At 37.5% G+C, this 25,296-nt stretch overlaps 2 protein-coding genes and 1 long non-coding RNA gene across 9 annotated transcripts in view; 1 reads left to right on the top strand and 2 right to left on the bottom strand.

Annotated features, from left to right (window-relative positions):
• LOC122639221 (transcription factor MYB1-like) overlaps positions 1-21,293 on the bottom strand; it is a 26,128-nt gene extending 4,835 nt beyond the window's left edge. The window contains exon 1 of the mRNA XM_043832043.1: positions 21,263-21,293. The gene's annotated coding sequence lies outside the window, so the exon portion shown is untranslated. The remainder of the gene's footprint in view (positions 1-21,262) is intronic.
• LOC122639895 (DNA polymerase eta) overlaps positions 18,016-25,296 on the top strand; it is a 12,408-nt gene continuing 5,127 nt past the window's right edge. For all 7 annotated transcript variants that reach the window (XM_043832924.1, XM_043832922.1, XM_043832921.1 and 4 more), the window contains exons 1-9: positions 18,016-18,201; positions 20,639-20,759; positions 20,862-20,973; positions 21,077-21,244; positions 21,483-21,647; positions 21,778-21,881; positions 22,043-22,162; positions 22,398-22,521; positions 25,113-25,226. In XM_043832924.1, the coding sequence (XP_043688859.1) occupies positions 18,126-18,201; positions 20,639-20,759; positions 20,862-20,973; positions 21,077-21,244; positions 21,483-21,647; positions 21,778-21,881; positions 22,043-22,162; positions 22,398-22,521; positions 25,113-25,226 (1,104 nt within the window). In that variant the 5' untranslated portion in view covers positions 18,016-18,125. The remainder of the gene's footprint in view (positions 18,202-20,638; positions 20,760-20,861; positions 20,974-21,076; positions 21,245-21,482; positions 21,648-21,777; positions 21,882-22,042; positions 22,163-22,397; positions 22,522-25,112; positions 25,227-25,296) is intronic.
• Positions 22,507-25,296, bottom strand: part of LOC122639898 — a 16,604-nt gene continuing 13,814 nt past the window's right edge. Inside the window, exon 3 of the long non-coding RNA XR_006329593.1 lies at positions 22,507-22,519. This is a non-coding gene — a long non-coding RNA (uncharacterized LOC122639898). The remainder of the gene's footprint in view (positions 22,520-25,296) is intronic.

Genomic DNA, 25,296 nt, shown 5'->3' with positions numbered 1-25,296 from the left:
TCCAGTTCTCTCTCTCTCTCTCTCTCTTCTCTTATGTTTGATTATGATTGGTATCTAATAAACTAATTAATTTTCTTCATACACGGATCTTATATTTTAAAAAAATAGAATGAAAAAAGAAACATAGATTTTAGAGCCAGCTTGATAACCTTACGAGAAACAATTTCTGGTGTTTTTTCGTTCTGAGAAACGGAAAAACACCTAAAAATCGTTTGATAACGACGTGTTTTTTGTGACTGTTTTTGGAAACATAAATCAAAATTTATGCTCCCTGGAAGACTTTTGACGGAACATGTTGGACATGTTCTGTCGTTTCTTGGCTGAAAATTGGAAAAGTGAGCCCGATAAAAACTCCTATATTCGTTCACTATGCTCTTTTGTAAAATTGGAAAAGTGTGTCAAACATATCCTTTAGTTAATTTTTATTTTTTTTAAAAAAAATGGGGTTTTGCTTGTTTCCAAGAACAGGTTTATCAAGCGGGTCAAAAACGGTTTCTCAACACAGAAAATGAAAAAACTGTTTTGCTGTTTCTCTCTCCATCCATTCTATTATTTCAAGTGTAGTTAATATTGGTTTAGTTTTCTAATAACTTATTACTCTTTAATTTGAATTAACAACTCACTTCATGACCATGGTCCCTAGTCCTTAGCTTTTGTGGTCTCTAGAACTCAAGTGGATGTTTTATCTTCCTCAAAGGCATCATTGGTTAACTCATAATTCATTATTGAACTTTATTGGCTACTACACTCAAGGTTATAGACATAATTTTAATTATGATCCACATAAAAAAACCATGAGAATTTTTTTTTTGTGTGTAGACTGTAGACATCCCAACAACCCTAGATTAGGATCGTTTCCAGGGAGCCCAGCGCCCAGGGTGCTGTTAGGGGGCATCCAACGGCTGAGCTGTGCCACATACATCTCGGCACATGCCTAGGGATGTGTGCGGCACAACCAAACAGCTGGCAGCATCCTGGGCTTGCTGGGCTCCCTGGAGACGAGCTAAATTCAACAACCCTACATTGAGGGGATGAGGAAATTTATTCATATGTGTGGAGTGCACATAGAGCAGAAAGACACACCTCTCAAATCCATGGATCGCAATTGAGTCAAACTATCCTACTTGCTAAAGACAGTGCCCACATCCCTGTGTACTTGAGTAAAAAATTTTATTCGATGATCACTTAAACATTTCGAATTACATGTGAAGCATGAAATTTTTATCCTCTCAATTACATTGCCCGTACTTGACGTCAAGTACATCTAACAGAGGATAAAAATTCCATGCATCTTTATCCTCTCGATTACACTGTCCGTACTTGACATCAAGTACATCTAATAGAGGGAGGTGGTCCCCACGTGAACCCCACCTCGGATAGTGTGTTCGGGCAGGGAGTAGGATAGTCATTTCTGCCTCCTTTGTTAGATGTACTGTTAGATGTACTAGATGCCGTGGGTTGAAGATCTAGAGATTATAATTGGAGTCATCAACAAATGTTGTTAAAGAGTGAAACGAACTTTGCAGGAAAAAGTGAAGTACTCATGTAAGGTCAGAGAGCAACAACACCAACACGGCCGCTTAATCATTCATACCCGGCAAATTGACAATTGTTGTTGCGATATCAATGCGTTAGCAATAGGTAGGGTATGGATTTCAGTTGATAATCAGAATGATCAATCCTGGCTCTTATGACATTGGGCACAAACCATGGTTCTAAGTATCGGTATCGTATTGTTCCTATGTATACCAGTTTTGCTAGCCATTGATATCAATACCGTGTCGATACGTATCGGTAGCACAGTACGGACAAGGGGTAAAATGATTAAAAAACTCATTTTTTTAAAGAGATTCAAGAGTAATTTTGTTCGACCCAAGCCGATACCATGCATATCGGTATCATATTGGTTTTGCAAGTTATCGATACCTGCTCTGATACCGTGCACTAAAACCATGCATGACACAAACTGATTTCTAATTCAAAACAAGTCTTTTTTGTTTTTTTTGGTAAGATTTCAAAACATGTCTTGAGGAGATGAAGAATCCCACAAGCCCTAGTAAGAGTGGCCTCTAGGGTGTCTAATAATGCAACCATATCCAGCCAGGTCCTCACGAATAGACCCTTCACAATTGAGAATCATCCAATAGGGAGGACGGGAAGAAGGGGGCAGCCAACGGTGGAGAGTTAGGCTCTTGACCTTGAAGGTCGACTCAATTCCCCAAGATAAGAAGAAGGGGTTCTCCAAGATCCTTGTCAATGGATGATCGATCTAGAATTCCCCTTCACTCTCTTGTCTACCCTCATTTAGTATCTTGTTTGATAGAATTCCCCATCATTCTCAATCTATCTGGCTTGAGGGTAGACAAGAGAGTGATGAGGAATTCTATCAAACAAGAGAGTAAATGGATGGTCTAGAATTCTCCATCACTATCTTCTCTACCCTCAAGCTAGCTTAGATTGAGAATATCTATAAAATAAAATCCATCAATAGAGTATAGACACCTTTATTTCTCAAAATTAATTCTCTTCTTTAATCATCATGCATGGTTACACCATTTTGTTGAGGGAGGTAATTTATTGAAAGAAAAGAGAACGTCACTCGGTTGTGCAACACACGTCGTTCCTGTGCCCCGACATCAAGACATACAAATTGACCACTGCTCTAGGTCACATCATTTTGTTGAGGGAGGTAATTTATTTTAAGCCAAACAGAATGCCATCCGGTCATGCAGCACAGGGGCGGCGTGTCTAGTGAGACTGGGTGGCATTGTTTCTCCTTTTATTTAATATTTCTTATGCAGCCATGATTTTTTAATCCTTTTCGACTGCAATAATCTTCATTCTATTAAGAAAAAGAATTCTTTTTTTATACTTACCATCCTTCACCAACGATTCTCACTAGGGCAATTGGGCAACGTACTAGTTGGGTGATTTTACACCACTTTTTTTTAGCAGGCCATCAAAAGTAAAAATTTTCTATTCTTTTTTTAAAATTTCACTGTGATGCATCATGTCACTTTTGCTATTACAAGTCTATGATTGTTCATGAAAGCATAACAGTATATACTAAACCCATAATGCCCTAAGTTTGTTCAAGTCATGAATTCATAAGAAGTTCATGACAAAAACCACAATTTTTTTTGAGGGGAGTGGTTTGGAGGTTACTTCAATCATAGTTCTTTACAAGCATATATCATATCAACAAATTAAAAAGATAAAAGGGGTAAGGAAGTTACTTGAACCATAGTTCTTTACAAGCATATATCATATCAAGAAATTAAAAAGATAAAGCATAGATCCCTTTTCTAGTTGGCAATCTTTAAAGTTTTCTGAAACTGTATATAATTGTGAAAACTAACAATTGTCCAAATCCATCATCCTCTTCCTCGATCTTCTTCTTTTTTGGGCCACATGATTGTTATTAGAATTATACAAAAGAACTCTTCCCATATGAGTCATCTAGGGATATATACCATTGCTCTTATAAAACAAAGAAACAATAGATTAGTAGTTAAATTAAAGCCTAACCAAAAGGGAAAAAAAGAAAAGGCAATGATCAACAAACAATCATAATACACTTTGAGTCAAATATTCTAATATATAGTGACCGAGCGAGCTCTATTTTACAAGTTTACTTTAGTTGTGTTTGGTATGCATTCTTTGAATGTATTCTAAGTCGATTTCGCATTCTCGGATGATACATTCTAGGTTGATTTTGCATTCTCAAACGATATTTTATCTTCTAAGAATGCGAAATCAACCTAGAATGCATATCAAACACAACCTTTGTATTTATAATAATGTCATCAACTTGATGTGGTGTACAAGTGAAAACATATTGTGTTTTCTTTTATTCAAATTAATGAATGAACTTGTTGAGGGACTGGTTCAAAATGTGGAAATGAACTCATACAATACTAATACAACTCATGGTTATGTATTAGAAATGGAAATGGGTGAAATCCGATTGATATGTATACATAAAATGAAGCAATCAACTCCATGATTGGAGTAACTATCTTAGGAAAGGATTTGAAAAATGAAACTAATATGGAAGATACAATAATCAATACAGATATGCACATTGGATTTGAAATTTGAATGAAAATTTGCCAACTCATTCAATCAAGCCAGTTAATATTATGTACTATGTGATGAGATAAACAATTAGTTAGAGAAGGATAGATTTGTTAATATTCTTTTTGGAAAAAGCAAGAATATGCTCTTGTCTTATAGATTGTCCATTCTAGTACGTTATTAAAGGTTACAATAATTAAGAAGAAGTTGATGGCACATGATGGAATATGAAAATCGGTTAAAAATATAATAATTGAAGCTTCAAAAGTACTTTAAGGTCACTCAATCATTTGTCATTTTTCAAAAGAAGAGAAGATTCATGAAGGATTAAAGAAATATATCAAAATGCCAATATGCATAATACTAGGATAAAGATGCCCACTTCGGAAATGAAATTGTGAGATCATGTGTTCTTTACAAGGAGCGTTTTCTCTTAAAGATCTATATAAAGCTTTCTGTCAACTTGACCTCTTTTGGGATCAATTGCAGTATATTTTGAGAATTGAAGACCTCCTAGTAATGGTGATCTGGTGGTTTGGAATCCCACTTTCAATAAGAGATTTTCTTTGCCTCTGCTTTGGAGTACATTAGGTATAAAGGAGCAAAGTTCCTTGATGGAAATTATGTGGTTTGATTCAAACATCATATCCCAAGACATAGTTTCATCACCTGGTACGTCCCTTACACAAGAATTTCTCAGGAACAAGAATCTTAATATCTCCAATTGTGGTTTGTGTTGGAATGCAATTGAAAATATAGATCATCTCTTCTTTGGCTATCCTTTCTCCAAAACTATTTGGAAAGGTGTGATCAATAAGTGCTGCCCTTCACACTCCCCCAAGTGTCTTTCGAAAGGGATTGGAGATGGATCAAGTGGGTTTTCAAAAGCAAGTCGATTTGTAACTTAGCTGTTAAGCTGATATTTTGTGCCACTATCTATCACATATGGTGAGAAAGAAATAAGCGTAGATGGTCTTCCACTTCTCACTCGTTCAACCAAATCTTGAGTGTTATTGGGTTCGAGGTCAAGACCAAGGTTAATCATTTACATGTTACGGATTTAGATAGTAATGTGAACAGGTTCATAGTTTCCTCTTGGGGTTTGCATATTAACCTTGTGTAGTCCTTTGTGGACTTGGCCTTTTTGATTTCTTGTTTGGAGCTGGGTTTCCTATCCCCTTGTCTTTGCATATTCTCTCCTTCTTTTTAATATATATAGTTTATTCATCAAAATAAGAAGAAAAAAAAAAAAAATCTATACATGCAAGTCTCAACTCTCGATCAACTGGTTATGACCACGATGGGATGTGTGTAATAATTGGAGAAGGGTATTTCGGATATTCATTCTATAAGTAAAAGAGAGTAATAATGACGGTTGATTTATAGTTATTTCCTTTACCAATGGAGAAGGAAAACTTTCTCCAATCAACTCTCAGAGTAAGGGCGTCAAATTCCACCCTGAACTGGTCGGACAGAAGAAAGCCGACCAGAAAACCAGCTGAAAGCGAAAACCAATGGGAACCTTAAAAAACCGATAAACACCCAAAATCAGAATAAGAGAACATTAAACCAACTCGATAATGGATTTATAAGAAAATGTTAAAGACAACCCAATAAATAATCTTAAACCAAACTGAACCTAAATGAAAATAACCGACTAAAACCGAATGTCACCTTAATGGTTCGGCCACGGCATGGGCCAGTACATCCAAAAAATTAATTCAAACTTACCAAAATTGGACAAAACCGACCGGTTTACACCATATCTTCAGGAAAAGATCATAGATTCCTCGTATGTGGATACGCCCCCTTTGTCATCCTTTAAAATAACGAAGAATGAAATGACAAGAGGAAACTCTCTTGTTTCAATTTTTGAGGTGAATATGAACCTTTTTGTTAAATATTGAGGATACTAGATAAATTATATAAGGGCAAGAGATCGTTGTCTATTCGCATCGTCTCTACATTAGTATGAGAGCCAATGACAGTGTATGTAAGGGCATCAACATAGATAAGATTTTAGTCATATGACAAACATAGTTCTTTTTCCCATTAACTAATTAAGGTACTCTTACTAAATTATAAAAAAATAATAATAATTGAGTTAGTCACTAAGAATAGTTAATGGATTTTATTTGCTAGTGTAATACGGTCATTTTCCTCTGAAATTGTCACTATGACGATATGGGATCCAGATCCAGCTGTTCTCCAGCGTACATTATGCGGTTGGGGAGCTCCGATCCACACAACAGTACACTTCCCAACGTGTTGGCGTGTGGATTGAGACCTATCCAACCGCATGATGTGCGCTGCACATTGTGCTGCGGAATTTTTATCCTCTCAATTTGCCTGCTTGTACTTGACGTCAAGTACATCTAATATAGAGGGAGGTGGACCTCATGTGGACCCCACCTCGGGCAGTGTGTTCGGGCAGGGGGTAGGATAGTCATTTTTCGTCCCCTTTGTTAGATGTACTTGACGTCAAGTACGGGTAGGCAAATTGAGAGGATAAAGATCCTTGTGCTGTGTGGGAGAGGGGATCTTATCCTCTCAATTACATTGCCCGTACTTGACATCAAGTACATCTAACAGAGGAGGTAGAAATGACTATCCTACCCCTTGACCGAACACACTGCCCGAGATGAGATCCACCTCCCTCTCATAGATGTAATTGACGTCAAGTACGGGCAGTGTAATTGAGAGGATAAAAATCCGTGGGAGAGGAGCCCAATCCGACCATATGGCCTGCCTACTTATTTAAATTAGACAAGGGGTATTTCTGATAAAGAAATCTTCTCATAATGATTTTTGGTCTGCAACAGTTTCTTTCTTTTTTTGGTTTCCACTCAACTTGATGACCACTGCAAGTAGGTCTCTTAGGGATACACTGTAACTGGTCCCATCACATCCAAAATTTTTATTTTTACGTGGTTTACAAATGGACCCTTCATATAAATGTTATGGAATAGTTTTTTTCTTGGGATTCAGATCCTCTACTGCCGCTGCCCGTCCTGTGCCATGCTACGCAGACATAGCAAGGCGCGTAATTACTTCCTTACCCCTACTCAAGCAAGGGTAAGGTGGTAATTGCACATCTTATTGTGTCTACGCAGCACAACGCAGGATGGGCAGGTGGTAGTAGAGGATCCAAATTGTTTTTCTTGTTAAGTGTTTTGAGAGGTCTAGCTAGGCTCCTCAGTATCTTGCATGCAGGTGGTGGTCATTGTATGTATGAATCTTGTAAATAATATTCCAAACGACCAACCATGAACCTGAATGTTGTGGCTAATATTATTAATTCCTAATTACCATTCACTTGAAGGACAGGTAGCATGTGGTCGTTGTATTTTTATCATTGAGAGAGATGGATGGATGGAAAGGCAGATAAGGTTCTCGTACAAGAATGGTTCTTGTACGTCTAAGGACCTGGACAGATGGAATCCAAGAGAATGAATGAATTCTATGTATGCACCCTTATGTGTATTTAATCCAACCTCGATAGATTGAAATTACTTTGCATGAACATGACATTTTATGTGAAGTGAAGTGACCTCACCGACAATATCACCAATAGTGAAAAACTCACCTTTAGCATATCTTGCCAAACAAACAATAAAGCAGAATCTCCCTATATACACACTTAGTGGTACTCCAACTATTGTATACTCTCTCATAGCCTAATTTTTCAAAGTTCTATTGTGTTCACGTTACATGAAATTTGACATGTGAAAAGGATGGTGAGTGTACCTTTCTATCCATAAAATTCCAGCACCTTCTAAACTATCACGTGTTAAAGGGAAAGGTATTGGTACACGGTAGATTCCGTGCATCAATGCATCCAAAAGGGAGGGGAGCTTTATGGTTATTTCGGATGAGCATTTATGCTCATCTAGCAGTACTTCATACAGGCTGTGTACATGCGGAAAATTATGTTCTCCAATTCCCTATAGCTCAGCAGTGCAACAATGCTAGTATGGATGTCCAACACGTGGCAGCTTCGACATCCAACGGTTCGAACTCATTGATTATGTTGAGCTTAGACCGTTAGATGTCTGCACTACCATGTATCGAACATCCACACTAGCACTGTCGCACTGCCGAGCTATAGGGAATTGAAGAGAATAATAATCCCCTGCAGTAGGGGCCTGATTGAAATAATGTACGAGTGCCACTGCTTCGCTTGTTCGGGAAAGAAGATGAAAAAAAGACACATGAGTATTGAAGGGTTATTAGTGATTTCCTCATACTACATTGGTAGGCCACCATATGGATGAGTTGTATTATTCCAAACTAGTACATTATAGAAACTACTATGACAGCTTAATTGTGGATTTTTATTGAAGTGGGTCTTGTGATAATGAGTGCTCAACAAGATAATATCATATATGGGTAGAGAGGTACACTAGCCATCTGGTCACGCAGCCCATGTTATTTCTGTGTTTTAACAAAAAAACAACAAAGCATGTCACCTCTGTGTCCTAACATAGGGACATGCGAAATGACCGGTGCATCTTCCTGAAACCCAAGAAATGATCAAGGGTGAGGTGCTCATTTCACATACCCATGTGATAGGGTACAGTGGCAACATGTCTAGCACGATTAAGTGGTGTTCTTTTTTCCTAATTAATAACCTTCAAATAAGAAACTTTTTTGGTTCATAGACGGGGTAATGTGTTACCCCTTTATCATTATATACACACACCACAGTTGATTAGTTGATTGAAAACAGGAATTTACTTAATACGTACGGGGTTTACATCTAATTAATTTCTAGTTGGTGAGGCAATAACTTACCAAGCCATGCATCACTAGTTGATCGAAAAGGATTATCAGTCACATTGAGATCTGTTGCCTAGAAAACTTTTGGCAATGGGCAAGAGCTTAACATAGAAATACCATGTGATGGTGAAAAACCGCATGTTGTAAAATTTCTTTTTTCTACAGAAGAAGCAACTACATAACAATTCCTCTTTCTTATCAGAACAAAATTCCGGCCTCTTTTTATCATTAAGCACTTCAAGAGGGATCTGCCTCCTCTCCAGCACACATCGTGCAGCTGGGGAGCTCTGATCCACACGTCAACACACATCTCGACGTGCTGACGTGTGAATCAAGGCCTTCCAGCGACATGATGTGCGTTGCACACCATGCTGCGCAGGAGAGGAGCCCAATCCCTCCAAGAGAGGCATGTTGATTGAACTAGCCATTTCTAAAAACTTTAGAAATCACAGATGTTGATTTGGCAGCTAAGGTGTTGGTGTGTAGATCGGAACTCCCCAGCCGCACAATGTGTGCTGGAGACCGTGCTGCACGGGAGAGGAACCCAATCCCTCTGAGAGAGGCAGGTTGATTGAACTAGTCATTTCTAAAAACTTTAGAAATCACAGATGTTGATCTGGCTTAGTTAAAAGTAAAAGTCCCCCTAAAGTGAGAGACTCAAAATGGGATATCTGAAACGTAGGGGACCTTAATCATAGATACCATTAGCACTATTGTGAGGACCCTAGGTTTAATTCATTGAAAATAAAAAGGTTGAATATTGATCATGGATATATAGTCGATTCTGATCAATATTTATATGTTAAATAATATCCAAGAGTCCTTATAGAATCATAAAACATCCAAAGAAGCAAATAGTGACAATGAGACATCTTGGTACACAAGTTGCGTTTAGTGAAGCGTTATACTTCACTATACATAGTGACGGAGAAGAAAACCCTATCGTAAATCCATAGAATGGCATAAAATTTCCTAGAATTCTTAGTAAAATAGTTTCCATATTGGAAGGACTACATCCCTATACAATAATATATATATATATATATATATATATATATATATTTTTTTTTTTTTTTCTTTCAAAATACAGAGAGAGGATAATAGGTAGTTGGTGAGTCACATCTGCAGCAGAAGCTTCGTCGAAGATTAATTCATTTGAAAATATCCCTAAAAGGAGTCCCCAACTATAGACCACAATTAGTTTGGGAGGCAGGTTCTGTTCCAATTCCAAGTTGATCTAAAAAAGACAATATATAAGAAAAAGACAAGTAAATTAAGCTTTTCTTGTTGTTGTTTTGTGAGTTATCTAGCTAAGGTAGTAGGCGGTTTATGATGATTAGAGCTTTTCTTAATTAATTGGCTTCTGAAGAGAAAATCAGTGAATCGAGATGCTAAATTCTAATGAATCAGAAATTAAAGGAAAAAGAATTCTGTCCGAGAGTATGAATCAGATCCTTTAAGGCGGATGCTGATTTCTGTATCTATTATCAGTTGTAACTTTTTTGTTTTTGGCACTTTGGTTGATACGGGGCCTCCCATTTCCCTCTTTAAATATTTTAAAGAGGTTCTAGGTGGTTTCCTGTTTTTTTGTATATTTATTTTTTTCTTTTTCTTTTCTTAATATAATTTACTTATCCAAAAAAAAAAGATCCTTTAATTAATGTAATTAAACTACTGGTCGTAGCTAGGCAACTTGTAAGAAGGGGAGGTATTGTTGGAGGTTTTCAACATAATGACGTTGAGAATAGTCATACATCGGAAACGTAACGGTGAATACTTGGGTATATTTAATAAAGTTGTATCTATTGTTTAAGTTAATAAACAAGGTGGATGTTACGGTGTATGTGCGAGGACTTTCGTCCGAGCGTGCACGAGTGGCGTGGGCAGTAGAGGCGTTAGTGGCGCATGCACTTAGCATGCTTCGAGCAAAATCTGATATGTACCGTTCCTTTTGATCTAGTGGTCCGATTTGAATCTGGATAATTTGGACGGTTAGATCGTACAATTACGATCTAACCGGTCCAAATTCAAAATTGATGAACAGTTATGGCTGTATCCTGGGAGACAATTCGTCTGCAACCTATTTGCATTAGATTGTAGGGACGAATTTCGTCTTAAGGAAGGGACGAATTTCGTCTTAAGGAAAGCGACTCTGTAACGCACCTTGAAGTTTCAAGCTTAGCTCTTGTTTCAACAGGTATGAGTATGACAAACCAGCTATATATAATGGCTCAACTAACCCAATTAAGCTGAAGTCAAATTAATATGAAATTAAATATAGACATTTTTCCACCTCTCTCTACATATATAGAGAGACATGTCTGTTGGAACTTAAAGGTCAGTCCCCGCACTGATGGCAATGCTGAAGGTGGGGGCTCTGGATCTTTCTTTTTGATCTTCTTCTGGGGCTGTTCAGTATGAGGCTATTTTGTATATTCTTCTCATTTTCATTAATACAATCTGATCTTTAGAGATTAAAACAAGAGACATGTCAATTAGAAGAAGACCTAATAATCAGAGAAGTTATTATTAATGCATGTGGACGACCTGATCAAGCAGTACTTTATCACCACCACCACCCCATTAATATTACAGTCCTCTTGATAAATTTCATAACTACTAGGTTTTTTTCTTTTTTTTTTTTGATAATAAGCTTTATTAACACTGGAACAATGTTCCAGACCAGCCAAAAAACAAAGGAAGAGAGATACATTCGGGAGGAGAAGAAAACCAAGAGAAATCCTGCTGAGCTAAGGAACCACAGGATGCTAAGCAATCGCGACAGAATTCGCTTCACGTAGAGTGTGCTGAATATAGACGCTTTGAAAGGAATGGGCTATGGTGCGACAATCCTCGACGATAGATGTTATTCGCCAAGGAGGGTCCTTCGTGAGGTTGTTAAGCAAGTTCACAACAAGCAGGTTGTCACTCTCAATGATGATCTTGTTGTAGCCCATAGAGACAGCCATAAGCCGAGCTGTACGAACCACTAAAGCCTCAGCTACTAGGGCATAATTCCACCCAATACCCTACGTGAAGCCACAGAGAAAACTGGAGTTGTGATTTCTACAGATCCCACAAATGCCAGCATTACCCGGGTTTCCTCTACTGCTTGCTCCATCCACGTTAAATTTGACGAAATCCTCAGGGGGAACAATCCATCGTACAAACCTTGTTGGAGAGGTATGAGGCGTTGAACAACATTGGATCTGATCCTTAGCGTGGGAGATGGCTCTCAACATAATAGAATTAGGGTTGAAAGGTTCACTTCTAAAAATCAATCGGTGGTGGAAAGATTCAGAAAATTTGTCTTTTGAGAATAGCTCGTTGTCCCATGTTGGTGACATTTGATTTTTATAATCATGTATATTTTTTTGTAATTTGTGAGAGTTTAGATGATGGAGTTAAATATTTTGTGGCTAATTAGAATGGAAGGTTCTTTGCTCACATGTCAAGTTTTAACCGGTAAGCATTACATGAAAAGAAAATGATTGAATTTTAGAAGATATTTAATAGTTGAATTTGTCACATCAATCTTCAACATGGCGGAACTACGTGATCATAATTACAACACATTTGTCATGTCTAACCATGCGTAAAGACAATGAGCTTATACTTGCAAACCATCTAATTAAGAAGGATCACAACTACCCCCTCTCCACCAAATTTTTTTTTTTTTTTTTTTGAATAAATCCGCCTTGGGTAGAGTCTAAAACTAACTTAAGGTCTTTTTAGTATCATTTTTGAAACTTGTCTTTATTTAAGAAGGAAAATTTCACATACCTCTCCTTATGTTTGCCTTAATTATATTTTCACTCGTAAGATTTGAAAATTTTTCACACACTTCCCTTGAGGTTTGTCTTAATTAACAAAAAAACCTAATCCGTTAACTAATGATTGAAAACGTTAAAATTGTGTTTTAATTGACCAAAATACCCTCGTCTTTCCAAATCGTTTGGAGTTTTTAAAAACCCAATTCATCTTCCCCACATCAATAAGGTTCCTAAAAAAAACCTGCTCTCACTTTCATAAACAAGAAACTCCGAGTTCTCACTTGAGATACAGAACAACAACTTCGCTTCAAATTCCTTCTCATGCTTCGTTAAAGGATTGGGTTATTTTTTTGTTAATTAAAGCAAAACTCAGGGGAAGAATGGGAAATTTTTTTCGGCCTATCAAAAACCAGTGGTAGAGAAGCAAACTTGTCGGGCAAAGTAGATGAAAAAATAGCAGAAGCTGGAACTGGTTCATTGTTTACACCGTCTCCAGATTTCGAATTGGAAATTGGTTTCGGTACTTCTTTGCTTTAACCATTTGAGCCTTCAAGTTTTTTCACAATCAAGGATTAGAAACTCAGAATCTGGTCGGGTCCCTCTCCATCTTTGTGGATTCCTAATTTAATTCGGATCTGATTTCTTAAATACTGCCCACATCCAACTTCAAATACATGATTCTATTTCCAATTTATTTATCCATACCAAGGTTTACCAACATAAATCACCAATGACCAACCCAAAGGAAGATGGGTGGAGGGGGAATATTTTCATCCATCCGTTAAATATATATATATATATATATATGGGCTTTGGGCCCATTTCTTTAATTTCAATGCTAATTTCATTGGTTGGGTCCATTTCTGTAAAAATTATTTACATTTAGGTGTTTATCAAACAATTTCTCATTCCATTCTCTATTATGTCTATTAGCTACCAAACAGTTTTTATTTTAATTTTTTTATAAAAAATGATTTTTATTAATGACTTTTTTCTAAATAGACATAAATAAAATGAAAAATGATACCAAAAAGACCTTAGAATCCAAGTGGTATTATCTTTAGGACATGGTCCTAGAGAGAGAGAGAGAGAGAGATTTCTACTTTTTCTATTCAAAATCATTACAATGGATGGATGCACACATGCATCAATACTTGATTATAAATTTCAAATGTTTTTTTAAGATGAATGAAGAATATATATAAACGAAACAACGAGAATCTCCCCCCCCCAAAAAAAAAAAAAAGAAGAAGGGAAATAACTCATAAGGATATAAGGAGAAAGCTCCACAATAAAACAACGGACTAACCTATAATCTAATCAAGCTGAAGAGAGACCACGCAAATAGGAACAAAGGACACATCAGACCCAAATAATCGATCATCTGTATGTATAAAGTTGACCTTCTTTATATTAGAATTATAGGAAGAAAAGAGAGAAATGTGAGGAATCACCTAGTGATTCTTAAAAGCTAAGGAAATACTCTCCAAATCCAAAAACACAACACCATTAAAACCAAATACTCCCCTACCATATTATTGTCAAAGCACTATCATCCGCTAGTGATGTGCACTAAGGGACATGACGGAGGAACTGAGGAAGGAAAGGGGTCATGCCCAGTGACGTGCCCCCAGCCCTGTCCCTAAAGATAATTATGACTTATGAGTGCACCCCGCTTGCACTTGGAATTGTGGGATTGTCACTTGGAATTATGGGATTGTTAGGTGAATTTGGGGCACTAAGAAGTTGATAAGAGAGAGAGAGAGAGAGAGAGAGAGAGAGCTTTGACTTGCAAGGTGCAATGGGGATTGGGTTAAATCATAGTGAAGGTGACCCTTCAAGAGAGAGAGCTTTGACTTGCAAGTTGCCATGGAGAAGGGTTAAATCATAAGAAGGTGACCCTTGAAGAAGAGGATCTGTTTGAGTTGCCGTAATATGCCAAGGGCATCTATATATCCTTTTCTATATGATCCAGCCAGAATTTGGGGGTATCATCCCAATACAGATCTTCTACGGTGCGCTATCCGGCCTGTGCAGTCAGACACATCGCCACATGCAATAGCCACCTTACCCCTACTCAAACAAATGCGCACAATAACGGACATTACGCACGGCAATATGTTTGGGCTACACAGACCGCTACGAACAGCACGCCATAGAAGATCACGGCTTTTCCTATCCACAAAATTTGGCTTTCATCTTCAATTAACTCTATCTTAATTTGCGGCTATTTAAGAACTTTATTAACTACATATTTCTGAAGTTTTTTTTTTAGGGGTGCAACCGTGGGTTTCTTAAAACCCTAGGTCAACCCTGCGCTCTTAGATCAGCCCAAGCCCGGCCTGGCCCAAAGGTCTGGCTGGAATATCTCAGACCTGGCCCAACCCATCCCTCAAAGCCCGAGGCTGGGCCAGGTTGGCCTTGATTGACCCTGGCTAGCCCGATTTGATGATTATTACGAGTCTCTCTACTACAACTCATCTTAAAAAATAGAAGTAGTTCCTTTATCAGTTTATCTCTATTTGGTCAGCTCCCACCCCCAAACACCTCGAGCATTAAGAGAGAGAGATTCATTTCTTAGAGTTTCAAAGCATAACAAGTTTGTCATGTATGTCCATGTACACTTACAGTACTACTTTGTATTCTCTCGTAGTTTTGATTTTCAAATCATTATTTTTTCACTTGGCAAACTCAGTTTGGGCTGAAATTTTACAAGTGAGCAGAGCCTCGGCTTTTCCTATCCACAAAATTTGGACCCCATTGGATGTGCCACATGGCAAATATTTTTGCTTCTTATATAGGCGTGCCGTTGTGATATGTTTTGCTGAAATTCTTTAATTCTTTTTTATTTATTTTATTTTAGGTAAGTATAGAGTAATATTAGCTGTAAAATTATTCTAATGTAATTGAGTATATTATAATATAGTGAGAGATTATTATTATAAGGGAAAGCGTATTATTTGTACACTAGAGATTCTCCCATCAATGTCATCAAATAATGGTGGCAAGGGCTTTTATGTCATTTTATATTGAAATTTTTGCCGATCTGATGGTATTTAATACAGGTTGTGCACATGCATGGCTGTGTATGAAAACTTCTCTGTCTTATTATAATAAATTATTATTACTTTGAAATACATGTTGCATGCTATACATATGCATATCGGTGTATAGAATATACATAAAAGGATAAGCTTTTCTTTGGTTTTTGAAGGGATTTGTGAAGGTTTTGGGTTACCCAAAACACTTCAATGCTGGCCCAGTCCAACCCAACTTGTGTCTTATATTTTTTGGTCTTAGGTCAAAATTTGAGACCCCAAAAATCTAACCCAACCTCTTTCTTTCCCCCCCCCCCCACCTTTTGGGTTGGGCTCTGATTTGCATAGGATGCATAAGATGGGTCTTCTTCTTCCATATGGAAGGTAGTTATATTGATGGGTTTCTTGTAATATACTAATATCAAAATAAGTGTTCTATCCCTTTTAATTACATATGATATCATGTGTAATTTGCATAATTATTTCCAAGAGAAGTGATTTGATTCAAATTGAAAGAACTAAAAAAAGTCGAGGATAAACCTAAAATGACCTTAAGAGAAGTGGTGAGGAAAGACATTTATAGCTTAGGCCTTGTATCAAATATAACCTTGAATAGAACTGATTGAAGGACAATCAGTGATCGATGTAGCTGACCCCATTTTATTGGGATAAGGCCTAATTAATTGTTTTTGTTACTGTTGCTGTTAAGTCTAATGAAGTCCATGACCCATAGAGAAGTCAACAAAACTACTAGTCTGATCCATAATTTGAATTTTGTATTATGGTTCACAGTCAATGGTGGTTTTAATTATTCTTAGTGCTTTTAATCTGTTTTGTTCTTTAGTTTTGTTAACCGAATCTGGGCAATACCCGGTTCGGGTTTGGTGCCCACCCATGGGGCAGTCAATTGAACCAGTTGGATTGGACACTTAAGGAGGTGGCCTTCCCCCTTTGGGCCTCTTCCCTCTTTGTGTTTCCTATTTAGACTGGAACATTGTGAGGAGGTGGGGATTGATTACATATATATACATAATCAAGTCACCCATAACTTCAATGTTATTATTGAAATTATAGTATAAATTATTTGACACCTCACATTATTTTATCCTAATTGGATAAAAATTGTTAGGTTAAAAGGGTCCAAAAGTTAGATTTCTCAAATTATTTTATACATTAATGGGTGTCAATAAGAAAATCTCATACTACAGGTACAAAGACAACAATTCAACTCCTCTAATTTCGCTTGCCCCTACTACCGTATGCGTCTCACATACAATCAAGGCGGAATGTACCGCCTTACCCTTGCCCGAGCGAGATAATGCGGTACTTTCCACCATGCTTGTGTGTGGGGGCGTACGACAGTACCGGCTAGGGGAAGTAGAGGAATCGGATCCCAAAGACAAATATTGGGTGACCTTATGTTTTTATTGGTAAACTAAAGTACAAAAAATTACGATTGATGGGGAGTCTCTTTCACCAACGGGCATCACCTGAGAAAGGATTTTGAGAACAATGAAGGCCAAAAGGGTGGATATGGATGCTTGGACAACTAAACGAGTTCAAAATGATTTAGTGATATGAAAACCTTAAAGTATTAAAGAAGGGAAGTAGTTTTTGCCAGAATGTGGCTTACAATGGCACTCCCATTTGTCTATCTCTCTCCTCCTCAAAACAAGGAGGCATAGGTGTATTTTCATATGGGGAGGAGAGAGATAGACTCAGGAGATTTATCAAAAAAAAAAAAAGATAGACTTATGAGAGTGCTCGTGTAGGCTACACTCTCAAATAAAGTTCTTTTTTCCCGTTAAAGAGTTAAGGATTGTCAAAAGGATTTCATCAATATTTGAACATGTATGAGAGGATAAATAATTGAATTTAAGGTTGGAATTTTGTCGATGGCCAATTTAGACCATTCCTCATATATTCGATATCCAAAATAGCTGAATAATCCTTTCACATGGCTCAATTAGATATATGAAAATGCTCATCCACCTATTTTTATTGACACTTCCATCAAGAGAAATTTTATATGGGAGAATGTTCTCTGTGCCGCAGCGTAGGGTGCGCCCATGTGCCTGCCACTCAGGGGGTGCAAGATGGTCATTATGCCCACTCCCATGTGCCTAGGCACAGCCTGCACTGCGGCCAAGAGAACAATGCCCCAATATATATTTAGGGACACTTTGTAATAAAATTTAAAAAAAATGCTGCCAGGCTGCGTAGGGTGAGCTAGCAAGAATGACCACATAGAAAAATGACGTGGCACAGATGTCTATCCCTTGTAGGCTAACACGTGTGAAAATTGTGAGGCGAGGCACGGCAAGGTAAAGAGGCAAGAATGGTACAAAAGGTTTCTCCAGTCATTCCCGCGCATAATAACAACTAACAGCGTTCTTGGGAGGGAAAGAGGGAGAAAGGGAAGAAGCAGAGAAGAGAAAGAGGAGGGAGAATCTCAAGGATGCCTGTTGCTCGACCAGAGCTCTCTGATGCTCGAGTCATCGCTCATGTCGACATGGATTGCTTCTACGTTCAAGGTCATCTTCCTTCTCTCCCGTCTTTCTATCGACATGGATTGCTTCTACCCCATGGGGGTGGGGGAAGTGCTTTTATAGTTGATTTGAGACGCATTTGAGACAAATTTTCACTAGCCCATTAGATTTTCTCTATTTGATATCATAAATTGGTTGTTGATTTCCCTTTTTACCACACTGCTTTCGGTGGGTTTTTCGAAAACTTGACCCTTTTAACAAAGAACGATGAGAGTTCTTACTATACATTCTAGCAACTGTAAGACTTTGATCTCCATTTGATTTTCTCACTGACATTGTGTTATATAGTGTCTGATTCTTTTATTCTCTGAGAATCAATATCGTGTCTGAAGAAAAGCAAGAATTTTGGCTTCCTAATACGTCAGAGAAGAGTTCCTGATTCAAATTGTGCCGTATAGTAGACACTCTTCTTCTCACTCGCACTCGCCTTTTCATGTCGATATGGGGGGTGGGGGTTGGAATAAGTTCCCATTTCTCCTCACTCCCTCACTCCCTTGACACACAAATTTACAAAAAATGAAGCACTAGTACTGATAAGAATGTTAAATTTTGTACATTTTGTCTGTGAATTTGAGTTGAATGATTTGGGGGCAGTTGATTACTATGTCATCTTAGTTAAGGCTATTGGTGGCAGATTGGCAGTGCCGGACATTACCCTGAAAAAGAAAATTGTTGTGATTCGTGCGTTCCAATTTAAGATCTCATTGGCTTTCTTTATAAGCAGCATACGGCATTGTGGATATCTAATATAGGTTTCTCAATTTGAAACAGTTGGTTTCACCAATTATCGGTCTTTTCCTCTCTTCATGTGAACTCGCTTATTTATGTAGAAGACTTGTTGCCTATAAGCATACCCGTTTACATTTTTAGCCCTCGACTCTGTTTCTGATTATCAGTGAGTAAGCACAAAAGACTAAATGATTTATTTAAGTGGTCCGATCATTTTAGACCGCATCTTGTCTGATATATCCGTTAAAGATGAAACCAAACATTCTTAACAACACCCCCCCCCCCCCAAAAAAAATGTGCACATTATTTATTTTTTATTGCCTTTTCACCTAGAAAAATTTCAGAGATTGGAAACCTATCCTGGCATACCAATAACTTCATTTGATTATCAACCCTGCAATTGGATTTGCACAAGGGCATGCCTTGTCATTCCAACATTATCGGTTGTTAACAAACATGCTACCAATCCATTCCCCCCCCCCCCCCCCCTTTTCTTGACCTACTTGAGGCTCTACAAATGCCCTTAACTCACAAGGGGAGGAAGCAAATTGAAGATTGACAGCCTATATGCCAGATTGCAGACTCTACCACTGCTTAGATGCATCCCAAGGATCTTGAGTGTGAGACCAGTCCTTAAAATGCATCATGGCTATCAAAACAAGATGGTCATTTAGCATGATTAATAAATGGGTTTATTATTTTTAGATCATTGTTATATGGTGATAATACTTTTTATTCTACAGACCGTAGATAATAGGAAAATAACTCTTAGCCCCTTCTCATATCAAATCTTGCCAAATGACTAAAATATTCTTCAATGAATATCTTAAGTGTCACAAATACCCCTCCAAAAGCCTATATTTTACCTCATCATACATCTATCCTATATTTTCCCCCTTTGTTTTTCTTTTAGTTGAACTTTAAATTCAGTCATTTTAAGCTTGAATTCAAGTGATACTTGTATGTCTGACCTGACCTACCGTATTAGCAATAAGCATGCCTAATTTTCAATTGTCTTCAGCGTTGTAGTGCGTTTAAAATGATAAAATTGTCAGGTCAATACCAGTCTTATAGAATGATATAATCATTGTTCATTATATTTTAAAACTTAAGGATCCTTAACCATATTTGATGTTCCTCTCCCCATCCTTGCTGAATTGTATGTCTAGATTATAACATTTGAAAGATTTACAGTACTCCAATAGCAGCTAACTATGGGCATGGTTTTTCAGCTTTGCATATATAATTTCTAGCCAGAGTTAGGTAATTTGAACCCTCTTAAATCTAATGAAGTCAATGACCCATAGAGAAGTCAACAGAACAAGACTACTAGTCTGATCCATAATTTGAATTTTGTGTTATGGTTCACACTCAATGGTGGCTTTAAACACTGAAGAAATTATTGCTGGTACCATTAATCTATTCATGCATTAGTTTCATTCTCCATAAGATTCTTTACTTTTATTTCACGGGGCAAATGGAAATTTATTTAGAGAACTGGAATGTGAGGAGATGTTGTTAGATGAGGAAATTTTTAGTAGGGTCTGACAGATTATCAGCCATATAACATAAAGAAAACTATCATTTTTCTAGAAAATTTTTTTTCTTACATTTTCTGCATCTCATGTGGTATTTTTTGTAACCTCCCAATAAGCATTATTAAACCGGCAGGTTTTGTGCTTCTTTTTTGTAGTTGAACAAAGAAAACAACCAGAGTTAAGGGGCTTGCCAACTGCTGTGGTACAATACAACTCCTGGAAAGGAGGGGGTCTCATTGCTGTCAGCTATGAAGCTCGCAAATATGGAGTGAAGCGGTCAGTTGAATTTTGTCAAAATTTTCGGGTACCTGGATTTTTTTAATAGCTGGAATCTGTAAGGACTGGTATAGGATCGTTATATGTGTACATTATTTTCAGTTCAATGCGAGGAGATGAGGCCAAGGAAGTTTGCCCACAAATTCATCTGGTTCAGGTCCCAGTTGCACGTGGTAAAGCTGACTTGAACTTATACCGCAATGCAGGTTCTGAGGTTTGTGGAGCCTAAATGACATGCTTTTGTAGCTTTAAACTTGTCTGATTTGGCTGTTCATGTTCAACATGTTGTTTATGGTGCATAGTGATTTAAACTGCAGGTAGTATCCATTCTTGCTAGGAAGGGAAGGTGTGAACGTGCATCAATTGATGAAGTGTATCTTGACCTTACTGATGCAGCCAAAACAATGCTATCAGAAAATCCTCCAGAAATGTTGGAAGCAGTAGATGATGAGGTTCTTAAATCACATGTTTTGGGCCCTGATGAGGTAAGAGACAATTATAAATTATCACAGATCTCTCTCTCTCTCTCTCTCTCTCTCTTAGTCTTCACCAATGCGTTTTAGTACTCTATACTCTATAATAATACCCTAGGAATACCCACAAGATTTAAATTCTCTTCATGAGAATTTCAACTTGAAATCCTGGATTTTGTGCTATATATGTTATGATATCCTCATTGTGCTTTCACTACACGAAGTATTATACAGTTGGTTTGGTGTTCAGGATGAAAGAAAAGAAGTTGAAAATGTAAGAGAGTGGTTCTGTAGGAGCAGTGCTGAACATCGGGATAAGTTGTTAGCTTGTGGAGCCATTATTGTGGCAGATCTTCGTATGCAAGTTTTGAAGGAAACCCAGTTTACATGTTCTGCAGGCATTGCTCACAACAAGGTACCAATGATGATTCAATTTCTGTTCATTTCCTCCCAGAACACTAATATTGTGGATTAGAAGGGGAAAAGAGGGCATTAACTTGATAGCTGTGTTGAACTCATCAGCATATGGATATTGTGATTTACAGATGCTGGCGAAACTAGCAAGTGGCATGAATAAACCTGCACAACAAACTGTTGTTCCCTTCTCATCCGTGGAAGGATTGCTAGCTTCCTTGCCTATAAAGAAAATGTAAGATTTTACAAAGTACCTCTTTTTGTTTTTCCTTTTTTCTTTGCTTAGTGAAACACACCAATATCCTTTTTCCTCTTTCAGTGGATGAAACTGATCTCAAGTGTCCTTCTATGATGCACGTATTGTTTCTTATACTTCAAAGTCAAATGGATTTGCAGGAAACAACTTGGAGGAAAACTTGGGAACTCCTTACAAAGTGACCTTGGTGTGAACACTGTCGGTGATCTATTGCAATTTCCAGTGGAAAAGTTACAAGAGCGATATGGCATAAATACAGGGTCTTGAATTTATTTCCTTCATTTCGCTATGACTGTATTTAAGTGGATTTGGAAGATTATAACCATTAATTTTCATAAGGCCTTTATGAGGATTTGATATTTAAGTTCAATAGATTAAAATTTATGATCTTTAATAACCAGTAAAACTAGTGACCCAAAGGAATGAAACATCCACAATATATTTGCAGTTTCCTGCAATCACATGTTTGACTGATACTTTTGATTTCCTCTTCAGGACTTGGTTATGGAATATTGCCAGAGGCATCAGCGGGGATGAAGTTGAGGGTCGTATTCTTCCCAAGAGTCACGGTTGTGGGAAGAATTTTCCTGGTCCACAGGCTTTGAGGAAAATTACTTCTGTAAGCATGCTCTTTCCTAATAGATGGGCAGCTCTTATGACATTTTAATTTATAAGTCCATCTAACTTTCAGTGTGTACACAGTAGGGGGGGGGGGGGGAGAGTAGGCTGCAACTGTAAAGAATGCTCAGAAATCTGAAGAAAATAAATACTTTACTCTATAAATCTGGGAGTGAAAGGGTCCTTGACATGGAGCAGCGAGAAATAGTAGGCTGCAACCATAAAGAGTGCTCGGAAATCTGAAGAAAAAAAAAGTGCATTATCAATCTGGGAGTAAAAAGGGTCCTTGACATGGAGCAGCGAGAAATAGATATGCTAATAGGAGCAGAAAAACTTCTGACAACAAGAATGCAATAGCAAGAAGAAATCAGTTGGCCTGTTCTTGTTGAAAAAGAAGAAAGTGATCCCACCAGCTAAAAGATCAGTACTGAGAAACTAACCCCAATTTTCACTCCAATATTACCTAATTTTCATGTGAAAGTACTGGAGTCCATGGTGAAAGGATTAAGAAATTATATTAAAATTTCACCTTGTGATCCAGAAATGGGTATATAGGTTGAAAAAAAATGTGGAGGCTTGGGTGTTCAAATTATTTATTCTGACATTGTAAGTTTGCTTCTATAACTTGGAAGTATTTTGTGAGAAAGTTTGCTGTTGTAATGAGATGCTTCTCTATTAAAGATATTCTTTACTGATTGGCTGGTGTAGATCCCATATTATGATTATTAAATTAGAGCCCTCAGCCCTAGTCACACTAGAAGACTGACTAGGTGTTCTGGTGATACTAGGGAAAGATTTGAAAGTCCCCCAGTTGAAATAACGGAAGTATAGAAGAGTCCTAGTGCAATTAGGAATGTAGGATTGCAATGTTAAAGGGAGTCTGAAATCCCACTCAACAAGGATAACAGAATTGTGTTTGAACAAGGACTAAGTCAAACATATTATAGTGAAGAACAGGTTCAATAAGCAACTGGTAATCAGAACTAGTATAATTAACTAGTGACAAATGAAACTCAATTCAACTAAGCCTGTTCCGACTAAATGTGCTCAGATCCTGTTTGTTGTTTCAACTCTATGTAAAGTCAGTACCTGCAACTAAGAGAGATGAAGCAATGAGATGACCTGCATAAAAGTATAAGAAGAAGAGATTATTTGGCTGCTGGCCGGGCTATAAACTAGAAACCAATAATGGCTTGGGTTGACAGTTACAGTAGTTATGGATTGAGCTTCTGTTGCTGGTCTTGTTGCTCTTAAACTCCTAAAGCTCAGATCTGAAACAGAAGAAACAAAGAAGTAACAAGAAAAAACAGATCTGCAGAAGAGAGAGAAGACACAAGTGTTGGACCATAAAAGACAAAACGTGGAAGGTGATGGGAAGAAGAAGATATACTTAAAAATAATAATAAAACTAGTGGAAGAGATGAAAGGAAGATGAAGAGATAAAAAATAGAGAAGAAATCTTGTTAAGGAGAAAAGAAAAAAGGGATATGAAGGGGTGAGAGAGCAGGATAACATGTGACTATGTGAGCACACCTCACGAGAGAAAACTCACTGTTTAAGGCAAAGTAATGTAAACTAATATGGCTTATTTAAACCATAAAAAACCCTTAACTGGGGCACTTGATTACACTTACTTTAATTTGAAACGACTAAGCATTAACCCCCAATCTAACGAGGCCTTTTAAATTGGAATTGAACTGAATCTCTGTCGGCTGACCTTTGGGCTAGATCATTGGCCTAGATTAGATTTGAATTTAATAGTATTGGTTTTATGGAAATTTATTTCCTTCAGTATTATGTGGGGTTTGTGGAAGGAAAGAAATAGACAGATCTTTGATGATAAATCTAGGAGTTGGCCAAGAATCATTGCTGTTATTGGCTCATATATCATGTGATGGGGTAGGAATCAAAGGAGTTTAAATCTTGAGGGACTTTCCAAGTGGTGATCATCATTTATGACCTTCCAGCTGAATGATAAGTTGTTCTTTTGGTCTTGCTAGGTACTTTACAACTCTTGGGTGTGTTTATAATAATCCTTAATTGATTGACGCACTATTGCATTTTGTTCTAAAGGAAGGAGAATTTGGAAACTTACCCTGCAGTTGCCCTTTGGTCCATTTGGATGGAATGGAATCAACAATCCATTATGGCAATAGTGAGCTTTTGCATAGGGTGGTCTTGTCTATCTAGCGGCAGGGAGAAGCAGAAAATATGTTTGGCTGTAGCCTTGCCCAATGGTCTTTTGTACAGAGTACTTGGCTGTACAGTATGGTTTGCCACTTTGTCTGTTCTTTTGTACAGCGTCAGGGAGAAGCGAAAAAAGTTCCTAATTTTCAATGTGCATGTCACAGAAAAAAAAAATGGAAAAGAAAAAAGAGGTCAGGGCTGTAAAATCCACATTTTGGACTTAGCATTCTGTCCTCTATGTAAATTCTTTATCTAAAAACTTTTGGTAGAATTGATGACCAATTTGTTCGATTCTTTTTTTTCATTTAGTTCATTTGAGAAATAATGTACGTTTGAATTGTGTTGAGAAGTTGACGTTAGTCATGGTGTTCATTCAACCACCTAGTCTATATGCTCTTCATTCAGGTTCAACGCTGGCTAAATGATCTTTGTGAAGAACTAAGCGAACGGCTTCAATCTGACTTGGATCAAAACAAGCGGGTTGCACACACTCTTACCTTGCATGCTCGGGCATACAAGGTATCTATATTGGATATCTCTCTTTCATGAACTTCTGGCTTGCATTCTATGTTCATGCTAACTATATATT

The sequence above is a fragment of the Telopea speciosissima genome, chromosome 9, assembly GCF_018873765.1.
Source record: "Telopea speciosissima isolate NSW1024214 ecotype Mountain lineage chromosome 9, Tspe_v1, whole genome shotgun sequence".
Taxonomy (NCBI): Eukaryota; Viridiplantae; Streptophyta; class Magnoliopsida; order Proteales; family Proteaceae; genus Telopea; species Telopea speciosissima.
The sequence above is the reverse complement of the archived record's forward strand: the minus strand, read 5'-3'. Positions and strand labels throughout refer to the sequence as shown.